This window comes from Strongylocentrotus purpuratus, unplaced genomic scaffold (genome assembly GCF_000002235.5).
Source record: "Strongylocentrotus purpuratus isolate Spur 01 unplaced genomic scaffold, Spur_5.0 spur5_contig_815, whole genome shotgun sequence".
Classification (NCBI taxonomy): domain Eukaryota; kingdom Metazoa; phylum Echinodermata; class Echinoidea; order Camarodonta; family Strongylocentrotidae; genus Strongylocentrotus; species Strongylocentrotus purpuratus.
The window spans coordinates 69,458-94,832 of record NW_022145519.1 but is presented as its reverse complement, the minus strand read 5'-3'; the positions used below and the strand labels follow the sequence as shown (position 1 = coordinate 94,832).

The 25,375-nt window shown below is 37.1% G+C and overlaps 1 protein-coding gene across 1 annotated transcript in view; it reads right to left on the bottom strand.

Moving 5' to 3' along the window:
* LOC753954 (protein sidekick-2) overlaps positions 1–20,584 on the bottom strand; it is an 80,794-nt gene extending 60,210 nt beyond the window's left edge. The window contains exons 1-5 of the mRNA XM_030978966.1: positions 20,296–20,584; positions 8,052–8,132; positions 5,962–6,162; positions 3,891–4,002; positions 1,689–1,867 (exon numbers count right to left, since the gene is read on the bottom strand). Of these exons, the coding sequence (XP_030834826.1) occupies positions 1,689–1,867; positions 3,891–4,002; positions 5,962–6,162; positions 8,052–8,132; positions 20,296–20,470 (748 nt within the window). The 5' untranslated portion in view covers positions 20,471–20,584. The remainder of the gene's footprint in view (positions 1–1,688; positions 1,868–3,890; positions 4,003–5,961; positions 6,163–8,051; positions 8,133–20,295) is intronic.
* Between the last annotated feature and the right edge of the window lie 4,791 nt (positions 20,585–25,375).

Here is a 25,375-nt window from a genome sequence, read left to right as displayed (position 1 = left end):
TAACCTATAAGTTTTACGTTTCACTAATTGCTAGTAAATTCTTGAGTACCTGAATGAGATTGTATCCTGCAAAGGAAATGTAGAAATGTATTTGTATCAGAAGTGATTTAAAATTGTACATATCACACTTTTTAAACATGAACATTTTGTTTGTTTTATGGACCAGTGTTGTATTTTTCATTTTTTTTTATTTTCTTGAATCTGTTTCTGGCAACCACTCCCATCCCCTGCTTTGGCACCTTCTCAATTATATCCCTCCTTTGTATTCTCCCCCCCCTCCCCCATTTGCCCTTCTCTCCATCTCTCTGTCTCTCTCTGTATCTTTTGGCATACCCATGGCTAGTCTAAGCCTTATATGTATTTCATTCTGTCCAGCTCTCTATATTTCTTTCTTTCTTTCTCCCTCCTTCCCTCCCTCCACCCATCCATCCCACTTTCCTCTATTCCAGTCAACCCTCCAATTTCCATTACCCTTCCCTTCCTCTCTTCCTCATCCAACATTCTTCCTACCAATGCCTCCTCCACTCACATTCAGTGGTGGACTGGTGACCAAGTATCCCGTTCAGGTACTGTGACAGCCATCATTAGCGCGGTGTAATCTGTGCAGGCTAAAACATGTCAACAGTCTCTGCACACATGTCTTGCTCGACAAGGTCTGCCAGATTCCTGTCTCAATGTTTATGGCTCGTTCCCACTGCCATTTAAGACTATTCAACGTACATTAGGATCAGGGACGAAATTATTGAAAACTAATTTAGATCATTTCTGCATTTGCTTTTAATTTAAAGGAATAAATTCAATTCGTTGGGGGTATTAAATTAGAGAAAAATGTTAGAAGGAATATTTGTGACTTCATATTCCTACCATTGCAATTGTTAAAATTGTACTGAAAATCTCCCAAAGGAATCATCTCCCTACAAAACTATGAGACCTACAATGTACATTTCACCTTGAAAGATGTAGATAAAATGAGGAAAGGAGAAATATCTTTCTGAATAGTTTCTGCAAACTTCCCCTCATCATTATCATGCTGACCTAACTTACCGTATTCTCTTCTTTCAAGCAATAGAACCTTTCGAGTGCCTAGGGTGGGGACGTACATCGCCAGACGAAACATTTTGAGCTATGGGGACAGGACTGCTACGCAAATGGATTTGTTTACACCCTGAGAGGGATGTTCCTCACGGAGAGGAATATGATTTGTTTGTCTAGCATGAAGAAAAACCAACAGTGTCGCTACGCTATAGGTCGTTATCTTCATCAATCTAGTCTATCCCTGGATATATTGTAAGTCTCTCCGGAAATATCATAAGTTAAAGATATAAATTTGATTTCTATTTCTACCGTTGCAGAACATAAGTGATCCCGAATAATGTAGTGTGATGACCTCATTCGGCTTAAGAGATGGCACGTTTGGACTAATTTGCTTTTCTCGGATATCAATTACAACTGTAATTACTAGCACTCATACATGCCAATTAGATACATACAGACAAACAAACAAAAATACACACACAAAACTCTTTCACTCCTAGCAGAAGAGGGTGAAATGTACGATACAATAACTGAGAAAACGGACAAACACAAAACAAAAAGGAGAAAACATATAATAAATTCTAAAAACTTCTGCAGGCAATCTCTGAAATATGTGATTCCTTTTGATAATAAAAATGCATTTTGTGACTTACTGTACATGGTGAGGTTTGCTGATGCCTCAACGGCTGGCATCCCCGAGCCCGCCAGGTCACCGATGCACCTGTAGGTACCCGCGTTGGCCTCGGTGGGGTTAAAGATCTTCAAGATGGCCCCCGTGGCGTCCAACCCCTCTCCGTCCTTCTGCCAGGAGATCTGGAGAGAGCTCAAAGGACTGTGAAGAAAGATGGGACAAATGGGGAAAGTGTTTTTTAGGATCACAAATTACATCAAAAGATTGGTTGTTTATGTTCTCTATACTCTTTTCACACTCATTATTATCCGAGGGGTCCACAATTTACAAGCTCTGCTTTTTAGTGGACCTCTCCATTTCCTCAAAATATGAATGCAGTTGAATTTATAATTTAAGTTTTGTCTTCCTCAAATGTATAAATTACTGTTAAGATTTGTTTACAAATTACAAATGTAACTATGTTTTGTATGCATTTTACATTGTATTCGTTAAAATGCATTGTATTTTGTTGGAAATTAAAAAATTTAAATTAAAAAAAAAATGAAATATTGGAATTGTACAGAGTATACAGCCAGAAATAGCAGACAGAGTAACCAGCCCTGACAGAAAACAAGCACATGTATACTGACAGGGAAAGTCAAAAAAGATTTTATCTTCTCAGAGCCAGGTGGGCGCTAAATCATTTCATTTAATACAGACGCAATACCAATTTTAAATTGGGTAATTATTAGGCCTGGTACAGCCAATAATGTGAAAAAAAATCAACTATTTTAATGATGTCATTTGTAACAGGACCTGACAGAAAACAAGTACACGTATAATGAAGGGAAAGTCAAAGAAGATTTGATCTGTTCAGAGACAGATGGGCACTAACTCATTTCATTTAATACAGAGTCAATGCCCTTCTGGCTCTCAACTCAATAGGCCTGTCTTCATCAGACCAAAGTTGCAAAAGATCCCGGCACTTTCAGATTCGTGATATTTTCCCGAAGCTCAAAATTGCATTTTCACCAGTCCGATACGCTCATCATAAACTACATATAGCTCGGGACGGGTGCAAATTAGCCTACTATTTCCCATATAGCGGGCTATTTTGGAAAAAACACAAAGATTTCTTGGGATATTTTCTTGACCAATTTATTTTGTAACTTCAGTCTGATGATGACAGGCCTAATAAGAGATTTCTAGGGGATTGGTAAACACATCAGTAAACTAAAAGAGACGATATGCTAATGGAAATAATTTCAAATTTCATATTGATATGCCGGCCTGGCCATCATCCCTGAATGAATTCCTTGAGAAAAGTGCTTCCAATTTAATACAATGAATCTATGATGGATGCAGTGCGATGCTCACTGCAAGGAACACCCAATTTAAATGCCGCTCCTCCTCCAAATCACCATGACTATTGACTACTGTATATAATGGAAATTGCCTCAATTTCAATTTTCAATTCTTTATGCAAGAATCAATCATCTCCCACGCTACAGTACTGATGTGGAAAGCTTAAAGGGAAAGTCCATCCCAACGTTAGAACGAATCCAATGATGCTTAAGTATAGATCACTGATAGTTGGATAAATTTCTGATACATGATAGGAAAAGTTACACATTTTTAAGTTGTAATTGATTTAACATATATTAAGAGTAATATCTCCCCTTTAAGAGTAATATATCTCCCCTTTAAAGCTAAAGACCAGTTATGGTCATGCGATTGCATTGTGAAAGAAACGTTGTGAAATCGATCAGAAAAGGTGGATCATCTAGCATAGATGTACTGCAAGGTTCTGGAATCATCAAAATGATAAGAAATTTGGCCAAGTCTTCATACAGTTAGAAGCACTGTACACAGAAAGATGTATACGGGACTACACACACGTGCGCGACACATGCATTTCCTATCTCTCAACAGGCGAGAGATACACTAATTTACCAAATATATCAATTAGAAGGCGGTTTCCCATCAAAATTTTTATCATCATGTTATATTCAAAACATATTCTTTCACATGATTGGTAATAAGAGCTTCCATTTCATTTTTTGAAATTGGGGAGTTTCCAATACTGGTCTTTACCTTTAAGAGTAATATCTCCCCTTTAAGAGTAATATTTCCCCTTTGAGAGCAATACCCCCACTTTAAGAGTAACATCTCCCCTTTAAGAGTAATATCTCCCCTTTAAGAGTAATATCTCCCCTTTAAGAGTAACATGCATTCACACACTTACTGGGCACTGATGATGCATTCCATCTGTACAAAGGACTGTCCCGGCCTGACGACTGTACTGCTGGGTGGGAGGACGAGAGTGGGTGCGATGAATGCAGGGGGCGTGAAGGTACCTGAGAATGATATAGAGAATGGATGAAAAACAGTAGAAGCATGTTTACAAAATTTAATTTGAACAATTTTGTTCTGCTTTGCTGTGCCAATAATTACTTTGAATTTGTTTGTTGGTACATATATCGATGTCAATTTTCTTAGAATGAAAGAGAGAATGAATGAAAAAGTATGAAAGTGTTTAACAAATTTAAAAGGTTATGTTCAGGTTTGTTTTGCTCATAAGTACCAATTCTTGTTTGCTTATATGTTAGCATCAATTGTTTTTTGTATAAAATAGGATAGAGAAAAACACATGACATAAAATTGTGTTTATCAAACTGGAAGCATTATAGCTTGGGTTTTGCCACAAAGTACCACTTTTATCTAGCATATCCAGTAGCATCACTCATTTTATTTCCCATCTTTGACTTTCTTTAAACCTTATACCACTTTGATGATTAGGACTTTATGAAATTCTAGTTTTAAATGTATGCGAGCATGCAAGGTACATGTTCCATTTACGATGACTGGGAAATAGTTCAACCATGGGGGCAGATACATTGCAATAATCCGGTCTGCGAAGAGGAGGATTAATTGTTGCGCGAGGAGAGAAGCCTCACAAGTGCCAATAAGTTTGATAGACAGGCAGACAGTGTCACCCCAATATCACATGTTGAGCAACAGAAAGACATTAAACTCTGTATTAACAATATACATGATCCAGCACCCTTCTGGCTCCAAACAGAGGATTTCATCTCAGAGCATACGTATAGGGCTTTGCACTCTTACTAATCACTGCAATATCACATGTTGAACCACAGAAAGGCATTTAACTCTGTGTTAGAGATATATATATGATCCAACGTCCTTCTGGCTCCGAACCCCAGGATATCATCTCAGAGCATACGTAGGGCTTTGCATTCTTACTAATCGCTGCACTCTACAGAAAGGTATTAACTTTGTGTAAAAAATATATATGATCCAACGCCCTTGTAGCTCCAAACCCCGGGATTTCATCTCAGAGCATACGTAGGGCTTTGCACTCTTACTAATCGCTGCACTCGATCTACACATAATCTCTGAACATGATAGATACTCCTACGCCATGTGGAACTGATTTGGTTTCTTTCTAAGGATATCCTGGGAGAAACATGGTTCCTGGCAACGATATCCTCTCAAAATGGTCACTCTCCCTCTTGGAGAGATGCATGACAATATCAAAGAATGATAATGTAATGTAAGCAGTTATATGATGACACATTTATGCTATTCAGATACTATTTAGAGACCTGGGGGGTGTTTCACAAAGATGCTCAGTTGAAATTAACTCTCAATGAACTTAAAGATTATGGAGAGCCATTTGTAGCCATCAAATGAAATATATTTAAAAAAACAAAAATTCAAATTTGTTAGACTTTTCATTAATTCCACTTCCAGAACATGAAATCTCCTTGATAATAGAAAATATGAATGATTTGAATCAACATTTTATGCCTTTTTAAAATAACTTTTCCAAAATATTTTCAAAGATGCTAACGGCTTTCCATAATTGTTAAGTCCAACTTAGAGATAAATTCAACTTAGGATCTTTGTGAAACACCCCCCCCTGGTCTTTGTATTACTAAGCACGTGTAGTTCAAATTAAGGCAGCATTGAATTCTAGCTGTAAGGCAAGTTTTGAAATAATGTGTTACAGGGTTTTCTGGAGTTGCTGTTTGTAATGGGAACATCTTTTTAACGGTCCAATTTTCCTCATGGCAAATTCCATGACAAATGCTCTGGCTTCCTTAAGGTTAAGAGCCAAAAGGACATTTGTCTACATGATAATAACAACAATAATAGCTAGTTCTTATATAGTGCTTTTCAGGACCGAAGGCCCTCTCAAAGCGCTTTACAGATATATATAGATATATATGTATTTAAAGTAAAACTATACAAGTGAACAGCCTTCTTGTTGTCAACTGATAACATGTACCCACCTTGAACAGTTAGCATCACACTAGGGCTGGTCTGCGTGTATCCATAGACGTTGTTGTTGGCGTTACAGGTGTACGAGCCCTGGCGCTGGCTGGTGGCTTGGAGTAGTACCAGTCGCTGGTCTGCGGTCACCAGCTGGTCTGGACCCAATATGATGTCGGTCCCGTTAAACTGCCAGGTTACGGTCGGGATTGGGTAACTGTCTGCAATGTTGAAATTTAAAAGCAACAAAAAGCTATTAGTTCTCTTCTTCGACATGCATGAAAGTCGACTGTTGGGCCTGCTTACATTACCACAAAAAAAGTGTGTTTCATCCTTAATTGACTCTTTTGGATGGTGATGTACTCAAAAGACCCAAAAGTAAAAGATCCCTAATTTCATTGAACCATATTTGTACAAAGTGAAATCAAACAGTATCTCTCTTTCTTCAAATATAAAAGTGTGTCAATATCTATGTTGTGTGCTCAATTGGGAAAAGTGGCAATAATATACCAGAGAGGGATAGATTTATATATTTTCATATAAGCATAACTAACCCGGTGAGTAATGAGAAAATGGGAAGGAGAATAGGAAACAGTGATAGGAGAATATACAGTATGACAGCTACAAGAAAAATGAGAATGAAGCATTTGAAGTGAAGATCATTACAAAGCATGAATATGAACAAGAGTATGAAACAGGAGAGGAAAAAAATGTAAAATAATTGGGGCTACTTTTATCTGACACACCAAAAGCTGGAAAGCATCATCATTTATATTCATTATAACTTGGAATTATCAAGAAATATATATGAAGCAAATTCTATTCAATAGACTAAATGTACAGTGTATAATGATTATTAATTTGAAATGATTTATACTCAGAAGGACATCAATATTGTGAGTTACTTGATATCATTTCTACAATGTTTAACGTCTGTAAGACACATCCTACATCCGCTGTGCTTTATCACGATTCAACTATAATTCCATGAATTCCACTTGGAATCATCCGTTATTCTGCCAAACAAACTCAAACAATGACCCACCCCGCTGACTCAGACGAGACAGAAATTGAGTATTTGTCTTCCATTTAGAGATTATTCCCCACACAAACCTGTGAAAAGTTCTTTCTCTTCATTTGCATTCTATTGCAATGCCCGCCCAAGGATACATAGCAGAGAACAAATGAATACATATTTGAATAGAGACAGACTAGTCTACATCAAATGTTTATGACTTCAAACAATGGTGATGATAAGAGCTTCCAAAATACAAAATACATTAAAATTCCTATTGTGTTCAATTTTAGATCAAAACACCCATTGTGAAATAGCAAAGTTGCATATTTTCTTAAATTTTTGCTATGATATCTCATTTTATTGCAATCCTTCACTGAGCTCATGGTCATATTATCAAAATATGTTTTGGGCTTAGGCTAGTCTCGAACAAAATCTTGTAAACAAGTAAGCAAAGACAGGGTTCAAAGTCCGGACGAGACCGAAAGAACAAACGCAGGCATTCTACGGTTCGGGAATGATTCACGCTCAATAGATGCAGACGCTCACTGTTTACCCACAACGTATTTACACAATGGTGACATTTAAAGAGATACTCGGGGAACCGGAAAATGAAGAGGAATTATCTACTCACAATATTTAGATAGAGTTTAATTAGAAGAGGATGTGGAAAACCATCAGTTTTATTGTTTGCACAAAGCAGATTCATTATCCAATATTGAATATTGAAACGATGCGTTTGTTGAAGGTCGTTTCTTTTTTATAATGAATAGCCAGGGGATATGTGCTCTGCTTGTCTAAAAAGAATGACATAATCCACAGACTGGATTGTTCAATTACAATGATAAGGGGTTATGCTTTCAAGAATAATTTCATCTCTTGCTCACAAAAAAGATCAAAATCATAAACAGAAGGAGTGGTAACAGTGGTTTGATGGAAATGGGTTTGCTGGGGGGGGGGGGGGGGGGGGGGGGAGAAATTGTCTTTGAAGAATAAGCCTTGTTGTATTGGTGAATGTAGTGGGGTTTTTTCATTTTTCAGGGAACCTCTCAACATACATGTATGAGCTAGACACTCTTTGAAATGGAATCTTACCATAGGGAGGGCAGGTCAGTATCTTTGCATCGCCCGCACTGACCATTGTCGTCTGTGGGGCACCGCCGTATGCTTCAAAATCTGGAAGAATAGATGAAAAGAGAACATACTGATGGTGAAAAATGTCCATAATATACATGGAAATACCACACATAAAAGTTAATTGCTTATAACGCATTGGTGATTACAAAGAATTCATTTGTATAGCTATTTACAAGTAAACGACACGCTAGATATGTGCAAAACCATATCATCGTTGTGTGGTTATGAGTGAAAGATTATTGTGTGTTGTGTTTTCAAAGAAAGCTAAGCATATACATATGTTGATTGTCATGTCTCATGTGCATAAATTAACAAACAAGCCAAATTCAAAGTTAAAACCTGTTAGGCTACTGTGCTGTGAGAATGTTTTAATAGCATACCAATACGGGTAGGATTATATTTATGCACATTTACAGATGAGCATAAAGATTCATGAATATGAGATTGCTATGGTATAATCAGAGGGCATCTGTCCACCAAACCAAAATTTGCCCATACCTAATTTACATGTACATGTGCCCTCCCCCCCCCCCCCCAACTCCCATTAAATGTATTACTACTTAGTACTTAGTATCAACTTTCTGTTAATATAAAATGTAATTTTCATAATAATATTTATAATGTTCTTTCGGTAACTGTGTTAATTTATTATGGGCATTCCCAACTCAAGCGATGCTTTCCGGGTTTTCGCCTCCTTCCGTATCTGAATTATTTACTGTATACTCTATGTTGAAATAATTGTTACATACAGTATGAGTCAAAATAAACTACCCCCCCTAACGCGTGTAACGTTTGCAATACGTTAATTATATATTTAACGTTTGTAGGCGTTACCCGTTAGACGTTAGCGTTACCCGTTAGTTTTGTTAGTTTTGTTAGTTTTGTTAGTTTTGTTAGATGATGTTCTAAAATTGACCGAACGAAGGAACGATATATGCGCTTCACGAAAATAATGCCTAAAATATCTGAAACATCGTAATTATCATCTCAAAATACGAGCACGAGTATGTTCAAAATTATTTACGATAAAACAATGCCAAACTAATCTGAAACATCCTTATTATCGTCTCAAAATTAGCGAATGAAGTTACGATATGTGCTTCGAGAAAATGATGCCTAAACTATCTGAAACATCGTAATTATCTTCTAAAATTGACCGAAAGAAGGAACGATATATGCGCTTCAAGAAAATGATGCCTAAAATATCTGAAACATCGTACTTATCATCTCAAAATACGAGCACGAGTATATACAAAATTAAATACGATAAAACAATGCCAAACTAATTTGAAACATCCTTATTATCGTCTCAAAATTAGGGAATGAAGTTACGATATGTGCTTCGAGAAAATGATGCCTAAAATATCTGTAACATCGTAATTATCTTCTAAAATTAGTCCTTGTTTTCACGAAGTGACGGTAGTGAGGAAAATCGTAACGCAAAGTGAAAGCAATTTTTTTTCACTACCGTCACTTCGTGAAAACAGCGACGAATTGACTGAACGAAGGAACAATATGCACTTCAAGAAAATGATGCCTAAAATATCTGAAACAACCTAATTATCATCTCAAGATACGAGTATATTCAAAAGTATTTACGATAAAACAAAGCCAAACTAATCTGAAACATCCTAATTATCTTCTCAAAATTTAGTAGCGAACGAATTAACGATATGCGCTTCGAGAAATTGATGCCTAAAATGTCTGAAACCATGCCCCAAACGTCGAGTCTACCTTTATCCTATTAAGTCCCTGCTTACTCGGGCTTCAGGACATCACTTTCACATGTCATTCCTTTACCTCTTCTCCAAGTAAATCTAATTATCTCTAATCCTCTTAACTAGCGAGGGACAATTATCTATTACGTAATCACCTTGACTAGAATACCTTTAATCACGAGTGTGCCAGATTAACTGCGTTTGTCTCAGTGTGTGTACTAGAACTTGTACTATAAATTGAAAGAGATATAGATCGCGGGAGAGAAGCGGAAACAATAGAATATCGCTGATGTTACAGGCTTTTATAACAAAAAGTAAGCCGACAGACCGAAAGAAATGAATGAAGAAAATGAAAACCAATATCACTGGCACTTGAAAAAATGAAAGAGACATTAAATCGCGGGAGAGAAAGAAGCGAAAACAATCAAATATTGATGATGTTACAGGCTTTCATGACAAAAAGTAAGCCTACGCACCGACAGAAATGATTGAAGAAAATGAATGCCAATATCATCGACGCTTGAGAAAATAAAACAATAAATGGGTTGCGGGAGACAGAAGCGAATTCAATTAAATATCGCTGATGTTACAGGCTTTTATGACAAGTTAGTAAACGGAACGAAACAAATTATTGAAGCAAATGAATGCCAATATCACCCCGGCGCTTGACAAAGTAAAAGAGAGATAGATCGCAGGGGAGGGAGAAGCTAAATCAATTATACATCGCTGATGTTACAGGCTTTCGACGGAACGACCAAAATGATTGAAGAAAATGAATGCCAATATCACCAGGCGCTTGACAAAATAGATCGCAGAGAAGAGAGAAGCGAAATCAATTATATATCGCTGATGTTACAGGCTTTTACGACAAAAAGTAAGTCGACGGAACGAAAAAAAATGATTGAAGAAAATGAATACCAATATCACGGTTAACACCAGGCGCTTGAGAAAATAAAAGAGAGATAGATCGAAGGGGAGAGAAGCGAATCAATTATATATCGCCGATGTTACAGGCTTTTATGGCAAAGAGTAAGTCGACGGAACGAAAGAAATGTATGAAGAAAATGAATGCCAATATCATCGGCGCTTGAGAAGGAAAAAGAAAGATATAGATCGCAGGAGAGAAATAAGCGAAAACATATAAATATCGCTAATCTTACAGGCTTGCATGACAAAGAGAAAGCCTACGGAATGAAAGAAATGAATGAAGAAAATGAATTCCAATATCACCAGGCGCTTGGCAAAATAAAAGAGAGATAGATCGCAGGGAAGAGAGAAGTGAATTCAATTATACTAAATATCGCTGATGTTACTGGCTTTTATGACAAAAAGTAAGTCGACGGGACGAAAGAAATGAATGAAGAAAATTAATTCCAATATCACCAGGACATTGACAAAATACAAGAGAGATAGCTCGAAGGGGAGGGAGAAGCTAAATCAATTATACATCGCTGATGTTACAGGCTTTTACGACAAAAAGTAAGTCGACGGAACGAAAACAATGATTGAAGAAAATGAATGCCAATATCACCAGGCGCTTGACAAAATAGATCGCAGAGAAGAGAGAAGCGAAATCAATTATATATCGCTGATGTTACAGGCTTTTACGACAAAAAGTAAGTCGACGGAAAATAAAAAAATTGATTGAAGATAATGAATACCAATATCAAGGTTATCACCAGGCGCTTGAGAAAAATAAAAGAGAGATAGATCGAAGGGGAGAGAAGCGAATCAATTATATATCGCCGATGTATACAGGCTTTCATGGCAAAGAGTAAGCCTACGCAGTGACAGAAAATGTTTGAAGAAAATGAATGCCAATCTCATCGGCGCTTGAGAAGGAAAACAAAAAGATATAGATCGCGGGAGAGAAATAACGGTAAGCGAAAACAAATAAATATCGCTGATCTTCCAGGCTTTCATGACAAAGAGTAAGCCTACGCAACGACAGAAATGTTTGAAGAAAATGAATGCCAATCTCATCGGCGCTTGAGAAGGAAAAAAAAAGATATAGATCGCGGGAGAGAAATAAGTGAAAACAAATAAATATTGCTGATTTTACAGACTTTTATGACATAAAGTAAGCCTACGCAATGACAAAAATGATTGAAAAAAATGAATGCCAATATCACAGAACTACACGTGCACTACACTGTGAAGATCACTCCCTGGCCCTTGGCTCATGAATATAACTGTCAGATCCTGAATAGGGGCTATGATAGGATTAAGGCGATTAGCAGGTAATCCCTTATAAGGGATTACGAACAACCCTGTAAATGTGATGTCCCTACTTTCTAAGGGGGTTTGAGTCATGCATCGTAATTATCATCTAAAAAAACAAGCACGCATAAAATTATATTCAAAGTGATTTACGATAGAATGCCATATCAATCTGAATTTCTGAAACATTGTAATTATCTTCTAAAATTTACCGAAGTCTGGATATGCGCTTCAAGAAAATGATGCCTATAGTATTTGAAATACTTATCAACTCAAAATACGAGCATGGAATTTAAAAAAAAAAATTCGACAAAATAATGTCAAACTTATCTTAAATTAAGCTGATAATTCATATAGACGGACGATAACTGACTTCAAATCCAGGTACTATTCCATCAATAAGGTCAAAATAATGAAGCAATTATGTCATCATGAGCGCGAGATTTTGCAAACGTAAGACACGTGAAAAAGCATTGTACTCATCCCGATTCATCATTGAACGGTTGCTCGCCCTAAATCAAAGCCATTTTATTCGATGCCAATTATGCCCACTGTTAGCTCAAAATTGTTGAGTTTTTACAGGTCTTCGGTCTCGCAAGGTGAACATCAGAAGCAAAATCTCATTTTCTGCCAATTTCATAGCAGGACAAAGAGGAAGAAAAACGCGATGAAAAGTATAAAAGATAGGGATCCAATTTATCCGGATAGCTACTGCTTTATAAATTTGTTCCCCTTGCCACACATTTATAATCCCATATAGGAGAACAATGCAACGCATGTATCTGAGCAGCGTCTCTGCTACCATCGCATGTCAATCATGAACAATGGCCTAGCTCTTTTGTTCACTTTTGCAGTACATAATAATTAGTAGCCCCCTGCTGCCAATGACGAGAAACACCTCTATTTTCTCCATGCCTTTAAATATTTAATTTGTAGTGTGTCTTTTTTATCTTTTGCATCCAGGACATGGCACAGAAAACATGCCTTCAGGAACGGTTGCATGAATTTATTTTTACAGAAATATGCATGTTGTTGATTTATGTTTATTATTTTGTTATTGGTTGCTATTTTTGGTACTAACAACGTCGTTTATAATACTAATTTAACAGTTTTCAAACATTCCACGTTTTAGTTTGACAGCGTTTTTTTTTCTTGCCCTGCATTAGAGTAATATTTTGAACACCACTTATGTTTCACTATGACTTGTTGGCGTTTAATTTTTTCTTTGAAACTCTTTACTATCTAGTCTTTCCGACTTTATTTTAAAATCTTTTGTTGTTTTTCATTATTGATTTTCTTAAGAAATAACTAATTTGTATTACTCGCTTTCTACATTTTCATTCTTATAAAATCATGTTTCGTTCCCCATTAACATATCTTAAAGCGGTAGTTCAGTTTTGGGGTGTATGGGAAAGGATTTGGACTGTTCTCAGGACTTGGTGTCTAGTTTTTCTTTGCAACTCGTTACTAATTCAGTCTTTCCAACATTATTTTAATATTTAAGATATTTTGTTTTTCACTATTGATTTCCTAAAGAAATGACTACTTTGTATTACACCCCCCCCCCCCACCCCTTACAGTAAATGCACCTGACCTCATCGAGTCCTCAGAAGAGACGTATTTTCGGTTCTTGGAATTCAATTTAATTCCTTCCGATTCTTCAATTCGTCATTTGGTAATAACGCGATCCGACAATTGACATACTTGAATTACTTGATTGATAAAATTGTTTAGTAGGATGACCAAGTACTTACTTTATGCACTTGCCAACATCAGGCACATCATTTTGTGTATAAAGTGCCTCATCACTTTCTACCAACCTGTATCGTAGATTGATCCGTGAGACTAGGTAGTAAATGTTGGAAAGAGGAAGACATGATATATGAAATAATAAAGGGAAAAAGATGGCCACGAGGAGAATGCCTTTTTATCTTCTAATTAAATCATTACGTGGCTGGAGAACCATCTCTGTGCAATACAATCTGAATTACCGGGAGCTTCGAACGTGCTCTTGATATTGCATAGCAGTGAGCCAGTTTTGTTTGTTTGTTTATTTATTTAAATACGGTGATTAAAAAAAACATGCTTTCAGCTTAGCATAGCTATTTTTAGCATGGAAGTCCCTACATGGTATATTAAAGTACATAAAAGTTACCAAGGCTCCAAGAAGTAGGTCCTAGCCATAGAGATATATATTAAGTATATATCTCTATGGTCCTAGCAGTCTTCCAAGTCCCTGGTCCTAGGGTGGAAACCTAAATCAATGGAAACTTCCTCCCTGCCTGTGTACTCTTACATTGCGTAAAATGCACTTTCTCTGTCATCAAGCATGGTTTGTAGTAGGTCCATGCATCAAGTCTCTCAGCAAGAAATTGAGATTAGAATCTAGTCGTTGACAGATATACGTATGTCAGCAAGATAAGAGATAAATTTGTTTCTCTGGGGACTTGGTGGTTGAAGGCTGGTGGAATGTGACAGCTATAGGGCCACGCGAGCGCGAGCACATACTAGTAAATCAAGTTTAGGGGTGAATATAGTAGCGATCTTTTGTTTTTCTTCCAGTCTCTCTCTACTCCGCCCCCTTTATTTCTTCACTATCTTCCCTCCTTCTTTCACTCTCCCTCCCCATCTCTCTCCCTCCCCATCTCTCTCTCTCTCTTCTTTCTCTCTATATACCCCGTCTCCCCTCATCTCTTCCTCTCCCTCTCTCTCCCGTCCTTTCAACTTTTCTCATATTCATTCCTTTCCTGAAAATCTCACAGCATGCGCGTCATTTTCTCTGACACAACAGCCATATTTGTCCATATTAATACAAGTTCATAACCCAAATAAGATGTGATACAACTTTGAAATCATCTTTTTAAGAAGTTTTGCGATAAATGTTATAATTAAAGAGGTGAAAATTGGGCTCTTAAAACTACAAAAGGCGGCACTCATCAGGAATGAAAAAGCACTTACGATAATGGGAAATGGGCATTAGTTGAAAGAAAAGGGGCACCAATCAGATTTTGATGGGGGCATTTTCCGGAGGTGAAGGGGGCCCTTATCTGAAGTAAAAATGAGTAACTTCTCGTACCTGAAAAGGGGCATTTACCAGAGATGAAAAGGGGCATTTACGAGAAGGGAAGTGTTTTTTTTTTTTTTAAATTGAGGTAGCATTTATGAAATTATAAGGTGCGCTTGTCCGAGTTAAAAGGGGGTAGTTATTAAAAGGGGAAGGGTCACTTCTACAACAAAGGAAAGAGGGTACTTGTCAAAGTAAAAGGGGCACTTTGTGGGTACTTGAAAAACGGGGGGGGGGGCACTGTACCGCTAGCTAAACGTAACACAAAAACAGTTTGCCATTCATTCTATTCATTCTCAGCTTGCTACTCTTTCTCTTTTTTTTAATGGAGGTATAGTTATCAATAGAAAAAGGAGCATTTGTGAAAATACAAGGAGCGCTTATCCGAGTTAAAAAGGGGTAGTTATTAAAGGGGAAGGGGCACTTTTCTATGGAAAAGGGGGCCCTTTTGAGGTACTTGAAAATGTGGGGGGGGGGGCACTGTACCGCTATCTAAAAGCATAGACGTAATTACGTCTATGCTAAAAGTAACACAAATACAGTTGGCCTTTCACTTATTCTATTCATTCTCGGCCTGCTACTGCTCCCTATAGCCAGTGGCTTAGATCCTTACGTAATACCTATTGTTCAAGGGGGATCCCCTTGAACATAGGATCCCCCTGAACAATAGACATTAGGCCTTGTAGCTAGGACAACGCCCTTTGCCCCCGCCGAGTGTCAATAGCAGGCCACATTCAGAGTAAGCTTCTTTTGTATGTGACAGGAAGTTTGCTATTAAGCCTTGACCGTAGCTCTCCATTCAAGCATTAATAGTGTTGGAATATATTCCGACGGCTATCGATACGAATATACATACAGGAACATAATTTGAAATTGTATATGGGTCATTCCATCGGGTTGGGTCATAAATTGTGACATGAAGGTTCAAAATTCAGAGTTGTTGAATAATTTGTTTATTGTTATATCCTGTTTTTAACACCCATTCTTCAATAGATTCCACTGGAATTGTGTGTATTCCTTCTCACACTTTCATTTAAAATGAAAAAACAGACACACCAAAAAACCAACGTTACAAGGACATCTTTTTTTACTTGCTCATTTATTTTCTGATCTGAAACTTTGTCACAGTCTGTACTCCACTTTTTATGATGAACTTTTTTCCAGAAATTAGTTCATGAAAATGACATGTTTTCATGTCACAACTTTCACCCTCAAAATCGCTGAGACATCGGTAGTAAAACTCTCACAAAAAAAAAAATATGATGAAGAAGTTTCTGTTTTCATGTTTATTTATTCTGTACTACATTACTCTTCAATATAACATACTTTTATTTTTCTAAAAATACATTCAAATTTGAGTAAATAGCTTCTAAACATTCAAACACGTGAAAATGCTGAAAAGACCCAACCCGATGGAATGACCCATATGCGTACAACTGCTTGTCTTTACATTTTCATTTCATAGGGAAAATAGAGGGGACTGATGAAATGATACATTTAGATAGAAAGGGAGAGAGGATATACAGTATGAGAGATGATGAAAATAGAGGAAAGCAGTGTCGCCGGGATAGGGGGGGGGAAGCAAAAAAAGAAAATAGGCAACATTTGTGGTTACCTCCTTATTTTTGATTTTTTTTTTTTTTTTTTTTTTTTTTTTTTTTTTTTGCAGGGCTCGGGGCCAAGTAGATACATATATATATATATACATCTAGCTAGGTTTACGAAAGGTCCTTGGTTTACGGTCAGCTGGGATGACGATCGTAGTCTGTAAATTTACAGCACAAAAATCGGTGTTGTGACAAAATTAATATAGAAATTAAAATTGGAATTTACATTGCATGTACCTTAAAGTGAAGATAGGGATGTAAGTTTGCTTACCTAGTGTTTTTTTTTATTTTTACTTTTCCCTTTTGTTGATTTATTTTTATTCAATACATCATTGTAATTATTTTTTCCCATTTCCTATAAATTACCTTCCATCTTTACGTCGCCCGATTTCTTTTTTTCTTGAAATCGATTTTTTTTTTCTTCTCTCTTTTCCATCACCTACTTCATCTGCACCAACTAATTTTGTTATTGCATCTCTTATAAATGATTTTTTATTTTTTTTTATTTTTTATTTTTTATTAAAAAATTCTCAATAATTTATAAATAATAAAACCTAACTTTTATAATATCTATTTTTCGGAATTTCATTGAAATTGGGGCGAGTGTGCATCTAAAACAAAAGAGAGAAGGTCATAGATCATTAGAGAGTGGGAGAGAGGAATTGGAGAGAAAAAGGATGCAAGAGATGATGGATGTTGAAAGATGAGGTGGTGAAATTATAATGTTATCCTTTTGTAAATATATATGAGAAGTTAAAATATTTCTTAATTCCAATTTAAATGGTCCGTATGTTCCAATACACATGGCATAGCTCTTTAACAACGACATAAAATAATCACAGATTTATTATGACATTCCCCCCCCCCCCCCCACAAGTATGTCCCGAGTGGCGCTCTCAGAACAAAGGCGCGTAACAAAGTTAAATACATGAATATACGCGGTGTTTTGGAACTTTGGTGTTGATTGACATGACGCCTCATTTTAGATAGACAATCAGCCTATACAGTGCGTCCCAGAAAACACGAAACCGAGAATTGCCAATGTTTTATCATAACTTGATCACAATTAACATTTAATAAATGAAACATATTTGTAGATCAGTGTAGGTCCACGATTAGAGAGAGAGAGAGAGATAACAAAAAAAAAATGGGGGGGGGGACAAACATCCATAGAGAGAGAGAGGAAGATAAGAAAGGAGACATTGGTGATTCGAGATAGATTATCGAGAGATTAAAGGTGTAGTACCCAAATTACTGCCCACCTACCTGACCCATGCCCTGACCAGGGCAAGGAAGTGGTTGAATTGTTATGCATGTTCCTTCTAATGATGTCGCTTGAATCCACATTGTCTTTGAAGAAATGATTCACTTACCTGAATAAATGTATACTGCGTCACTTCATCATCAGCCCATCACATCATCATCTGCCATCACTTCATCATCATGTTAGTATCAACATCATCATTATTTTTAAATGCGCAAATCTGATTTGTTGAATGAAACGCTTACAAAAAAGATATTAAAATAAAGCGTCTTTACTTACAATCGATTGCAACTATTTGTGCTACTTGGCCCAGCTCTATTATCATCACCATCGCTTTTCTTTATCATCATCGCGGCCAATATGCCAACTATCACATATTCATGAGCTAGAAAAAATATTGATCTCCGTAACATACAACTGCTTTTCAGGACTAATAGTTTGTATTGGATATTGCTACATTGATAGCAAAGTATTCATAATTGCATGCATATCATTATATTGGTATTGTATATGGGATATAATGTACAAACTGTACATCCAAATGAAGACTAAAGGATGACGAGGATGGTGTGCGATTCTGGTGAGGAACCAAAGGTGAAGAGGGCATAGACTGTAAAATTAATACAGAACTTGGTGGAAACAGGTAGGTAATTGATATTGTTCTCGAAGTATTTGTCATAAAAATACATTCACTACTAATCGTAGTCGTAAATATTGGCTTGATTGAGTCAGTGAGGGGTCTTAGCCTTGGTTATCACACCCCTAGGAATCGTGGCTTGACGTTTCTTGGTTGGAGTGGCAGGTAGTGTCTTGGTGCAGGGGGAGGATAATGATTAATTGTCTGCAAGAGGTAACTTGTGGAAAAACTTACGTATGATTGGACGGGCGGGGGGATTGGGGTAGCAGTAGTGTCTCAGGATAATGATTAATTATATGCTACCGGTAGCTTGTGAAAAAAACTTACGTATTGATTGCAAGACAATAAAGCCATAAACACCCTCGTATATATATATATATATATATACATATTTTACAGATAAGAGAAATTAAAAACGAAACACAAACATGTGGCTTATAAAGGGCCATAGATCATTGTGGAAGTAGACTACCGGTACTAGTATCAATTCATACCTCATGTATGCATAGTTTTATTAGTTAAAAACAAAACGGGATTTTAAATCAGAACAAAGCATGCTTAAAAAAGTAGTAGAGCCTACAAACACCAGTCATTTTTCAGAAAATCCGTTGTGAAAAACAAGGAAAGAACTCGAAATAGCATTAATTATTTTTGAGACTGAATATCATCATAATAATCGAGTGTCAAAGAAACAAGATAAAATGAACACCAGCAAGCTAAATTGAAAACACGAGCGATGCTCGAAATGCGACTGAAAAGCATGCAGGGCAACAAAAAAAAAAACATGTCAAACTATAACTGCAAAATGCAACAACAACAATTATAACAACACCAACAACAGCGAGGCCCTAGCGCTGACGGTCTACACCGCCCACGTCAATTTGCCTATTACGCTCGGCTAGCTCCTCCCCTTCTCTAAAGCAGTCGCTATGCGGAAATAGCGTCCCACTAGCTACTGTATACTGTGCGGGTAAAAAAGTGTGACGTAAAAAGACAGATATTGGAGGCATTTCCGCTGAAAAATTAACCAGGTTTTGAGGGATATATCTCGGGAATGAAGCAATTGTAAGTCATTAAAATTGACATATATCATTTGGATGGACATTTCTGAATTTTTGTGTTTAAAAATAGTGAATTCACAGGAAAATCGCTGAGTTAAAAAGATCGTTCTTCGTGATTGTATTCGACCACGTTGTGAGCAAGTTTCCCACGCTGCTATACACTGCTCTCTAAATATTCTTTGATATTGCCGACTTGTTGTAGCTTCTTGTAAAGAGACGTACGTCTCTGCGAAATTTACCAGACCCTGTTTGCTTTCAACTGTAATGTTTGGGACATTCCTGGCGCACTCGAAAAATTCCATACCCGTTAATGAACTTCCTAACGGGTATGGGACATTTAACGGCAAGGGGACATTTAACGGCAAGGGGACATTTAACGGCAAGGAGACATTTAACGGCAAGGGGACATTTAACGGCAACTACAGAACCGACCCGTTAGTAACGCGTTATTTATACCGTTAACGTTAAACGCGTTAAATCGTATAGTTTATTTTGACTCATACTGTACATTGTGTTTCATATTGTACTGTTGAGAAGGAAATAAATGTTAATAAATACAAATACAATACTTATTCTTTTCATACTGCTTTTTAAAAAATTATGAAAAAACATTTGAAGAGAGCAAACTTACAAGCAACATGAATCTCTGCCCCTCTACTGATAACAGTACCCACAACATTGCTTGCCACACATCTGTACACCCCGATGTTGCTCTTCCCAATCGTTGTGAAGGTGTAGGAGTTCGACGACCACTCCGGTGCGTAGATCGCGGTGTCGTTGATCTCCCAGCCGTAGTCGATGGGCATGGTCCCCGTGGCCCGGCATGAGATGGTGTGCCGGTTGGAGTTGATGACTGTGGTGCCGATTGGATTGGTGGTGAAGAATGGCTGCTCTAAGGCATCTGAAGATGAAGAGAGGATAAGAGGGGTATGGTTAAATTTCAAACCAAACTTCACGGATATACATATCACTTCATAAAGTATTGGTACTTCATAGAAAAAAATTATGAACAAAAATACACACATGTTCATATATTCACTAGAGATTATTTCTACAGTTCTACCAGTCTAGAGTAAAATAAAGCAGACAGGCAACAAAGACATGAGCTGTTGAACTAACAACAATATTCAGCATTTCAAACATATTGAGTCTCTGGAGGTACAAGGCCGTTAATTCTGTGTTAAAGTATTTATGGATCACAAACACCCTTGTTGTTCCAAACTGACAATGTATCAACATGACTCGTATTAGCTCATTTTCAGAATTTGGAATATGAACCTGAACTTCAAGAGCATTAATTCACCAAATGACAATGTGAATAATCCTATTCTAATTAATGATTATCCAAAATCCTACCGTGCCTTTAACTCTCGCTTCGCATCAAATTGAGTGTTTTGGCATTTAAACTGAAACCACACAAAAATCATCGACCCACATATGCAGATAACATGGGAACATCTGGCGGAAAACAGTGAATCCATTCATTCCGAGCATGGATGAACTAAACGTGTCCATGAATTGTGTAAAAAACATGTCACTATCATATGTCTGGAGCCAGAATGGTGTTAAGTGTGTGTAATATGATAAGGTTAACACTCTCCTACATGAACATGTACAGCTCCAAACAGATGAGATGATATGATTGATTTCTTTATTGTATAATAGAAGAGAGATTATTCATCTAGAGCCACTTTACAGTTGCACATAACAATGTTTATTCAGAGACAGAAGTAGAATGGTATCAACAGATTTTTTTTCTTCTTCACACTGATAATGCCCTTAAGGCTCTAAACAGATATCATTCATTTTTTATTTTTGTTTCCAAATGCACATGTGTGAGGAATTGATTCTGCACACACGTATCAACTGCATTATCACATGTACATGTACATGTACAATTAGGCATGATGATTAATTATGACTGATTAATTGATTGATGAGTATATCATATTTCACAAGTTCAGGTACTGCCCTTTCGTGACCAATATTATATAAGTCACCAATGGGTAATAATAATAAAAGCAATAATAAAACAGTGTTTATACATGTAAAGTGCTTTCAACCGAAGTCTCTAAGTGTATCACTTAAAGAAGCTGGTACTTCATGATACTAGCTATACATTGTACTTATGTCAATTAAACCAAACAAAGTTTAAAACTGTTAATTGTCATCATCTAAAAGAATCAATTGTTTTTGTTTGTTTATTCTAGGGGAGTAAATAACTTAAATCAATTAATTTTGCAGGTAAAAAATACTGAAGATGTCACTATAACGTATACGGTAAACACCTTTTTGTCTTCAGCTTTAATAACAGCCTCCGAAGAGCGGCATAAATAATCTTTGAACCAAACAAATTTTTAGACTGTGCATTTTCATCATCTACAAGAATCAATTGGTTTATTTTGTTTGTTTTGTTTGTTTATTTCAGGGGAGTAAATATTGGTAAATAATTTAAATTAGTTAAGTTTGCAGGTGAAAAACACCAAAGAGGCCACTTGAAGCACAACCTCGTGTCTTCAGCTTAACAGCCTCCGAAGAGTGGCTTAAATAATCTACAATGTGAATGTAGGAGAGATGGAAAGATTCTCAAACCAAATGACAACAACAACAACAATTGTGATAAATCAAGATTGTTAGCTCTCTGCCCCTCCCCTCCCACTCCCCTCCCCCCTCCCATCTTGTACTTGCATCCCCTTGCTAGTTACTGTATTTCATATACAGTACATTCCATCTAACCGATGTTCAACTGTTCACCGCATGCATGCATCTCCCGATGGGCAAGCAATAAGCCTTCACTTATCAAACTCAACCAGAGTCAATTTGTGCACCATTTTATCTCCTGTGTAATTGCTTTACACAGCTAGAAATCTGACCGTGGCGCTTCAAATAAAATTCAATCTTCACTCATTACAGCATGCGGTACAGGCTACTTAGTACGTGTGTGAAGGGAACACTTCGGGGGATATCTTCTGTTTTTTAACAAACCGTGACGCTCTGCTCCCCTCGACAACCTCCAGCTAATTGGAGTGAAGCCGCCGTGACACGTGCTTACGACGCTTCCCTGTAGTGGCCAATAAACTAAGATGCGTAATTAAACGCACCTCGCGTCCTTTCACAGACAATTTGATCCATCACAATGATTTCGAAACGGTTAGCAATAGCATTAACTGGCCATTGGTTAATCAACTGAAACAATAAGACCGTCGGCAACCTGGGATCAAATTACTTTGGGTTTTCTTTCTTTTATTTGGTTGTCTTTGGGCTAGGGTACTAATAGCCAAATAGGCGTACTTAATTCGTTTTCCCCTATTGATCATTGTCTCAGCAGAATCAATAACCTCTCGTGCGATGGGAAGACCTGGGAAGTGTTACACATTTCACCTGCTGATCGAGTGCTGACACTTCTGATTATCATCCTCACAGAGTATTCCTCATTCTGATCAATGTTAGTTCATTTTCGATACAAATATTGGACTGAATAATACATTCTGCAATACTTATCGAGATGGAAACGGCTAAGAAAGATTTGTTTGAGGAAGACCAGCTTCACCCCAAAATGACTTAAACAAAGCTCTCCTTAAAAGTCTTTCTTTCATCACTCACCTTGCTTATTATAGTTGTGAATTGAAAATTAAGGGGAGGGGGAGGGTCCCTTATAAAGACTTTTTTCCTACTGTTATCTATTAATTTATTTATTTATTCATTTAATTTTGTATTCTTATTTTGATTTCAGGTAATTGATTGGTTGTTTTTTTTTGTGTTTTTTTTTGGGGGGGGGAAGGGGCTTTGACCTACTTTCCCCCTTTTCCCTTTAATCCTATTTTGAGGGCATGGTGCAAAGTATTGCCCCTATCATCTCCCCTGTCACACAGATGCTGGTATACATCAATCCACCAAGCCTTGCACATATATGCATATACATGCTCCTCTGTACAATTTTGTACCAGCTGAATTAAAGCTGCCGTGAACTTGCATCACACAAATCCAGACCTCTCACATCCACGGTCAAGTCATCAATCATATTTCCACATATCAAAACAAGCTCCTCTGCACTGCCATCTTTCAACATCATTGGACCAGAGATATCACATCTTGCATTCCCTTTCTCGCCCCCTGCCTCCCCCTTTCTCGCCCCCCTTCCCCTCCCCCCCCCCCTCTCTCTCTCTCTCTCTCTCTCTCTCTTTCTCTTTATTTTTCTCTTTCTTTTTCTCTTTCTCTTTCTCTTTCTCTCTCTCTCTCTTTCTCTTTCTCTTTCTCTTTCTCTTTCTCTTTCTCTTTCTCTCTGTCTCTCTCTCTTCCTTCTCGTTCATCCTATCCCTAAGCTGGCAAGCCACTCCGTCATCGTACTGATGCGTCGTTTAAAAATATCCACTTATTGCTTTCAATTTCATAGAATTTATATAACATGGAAAGGCTGTAATATAGGCCTACATGTAGGTCACTGATTTGAAATGAATCGAAATGTCAGCCGATGTGATGCAAAATTTGTCAATTATCTTCACTTCAACGTTTCAGGAAGTGGACATGTAAGGAAATCAAATTTGGAGTACATTGTACTTTTGGTGATGGAAGTCAATCACATCATACTATCTATTTTGAACCAAAAGGGGGTGTTAATTATGTGTAAAATGGTATGAGTTGATGCTCTTCTGGCTCCAAACAGACTACAAGGAAAGCATTAATTGATCAAAACCAAAGATTGCCGTTCCGGTGCCAGGGTTTTAGTCTAAATGATGGATCAAGTTAAAATTTTCACTGAACATGTTTACCAATTATTTGACCCATTTCATCAGTCAAATTGACAGATATCCTGGATGCAATCGAGATTGGTTAGGATCTACCATTCATTTTTAACCCATAAAGTCCTACTGTAGTTGGACTAAATGTACATATGAGATTAGCTAAAATTTACTAAATTTTGTTTTGATGATTAGAATTTAGAAAGTATTAAAATGTACTTTGGGCTCCACTTTAACCCATAAAGTCCTAGTTGGACCAAATGGACATTATGAGATTTGCTAGAATTTACTAGATTTTATTTTCATGATTAGAAAGTATTCAAATGTACTTTGGGGCGCCACTGGATGCAAAAATAAAAATAAATTCTGCATTTGTAGTTGTGTTGTATCGAGTTGTCCGACTGACTGTGGCATGAATCAGATTTCTTTTTCTCGCACGCCAGATCTGTTCAAGCCATCGATCCCACATCAGTCTTAATAATGAGCCATCATGCCTCGCTCAATCACCATCACCGTAGCGGCTTTAAGAGGTCCGCCAGGCCAGAGATCAGACCACGTCTCTCTTTCCCAGCTCGTTTGATCTGATCGTCAATTAAACCAGCACGGCACTAGCTGCATGGCTGTATAATCCCAGATACTTTTGATATATCATTGTGGGGGATGTAATGATGTTTCCAAAGTTATGTACCTACGTACAAATGTAGTCAGTGCACTTTTGATTAATTAATTGGAATGTCGATTACATGTAACTTGGCTAATTGGCTGATGTACTGGGACCTTATATGATATGCTTTGGTACAAATGTACATTTATGTAATTCACAAGAAGGCATTAATTAGTTACCCATTCATTTCATGACCAATCAGGTTTGTTTAAAAAAAAAAGAATTTGCTATCAACTAAAATATGTAGAAATATTACATGATACAACATGAGGATTGCATACATGTATACAAAATCACATGTGTTTCAC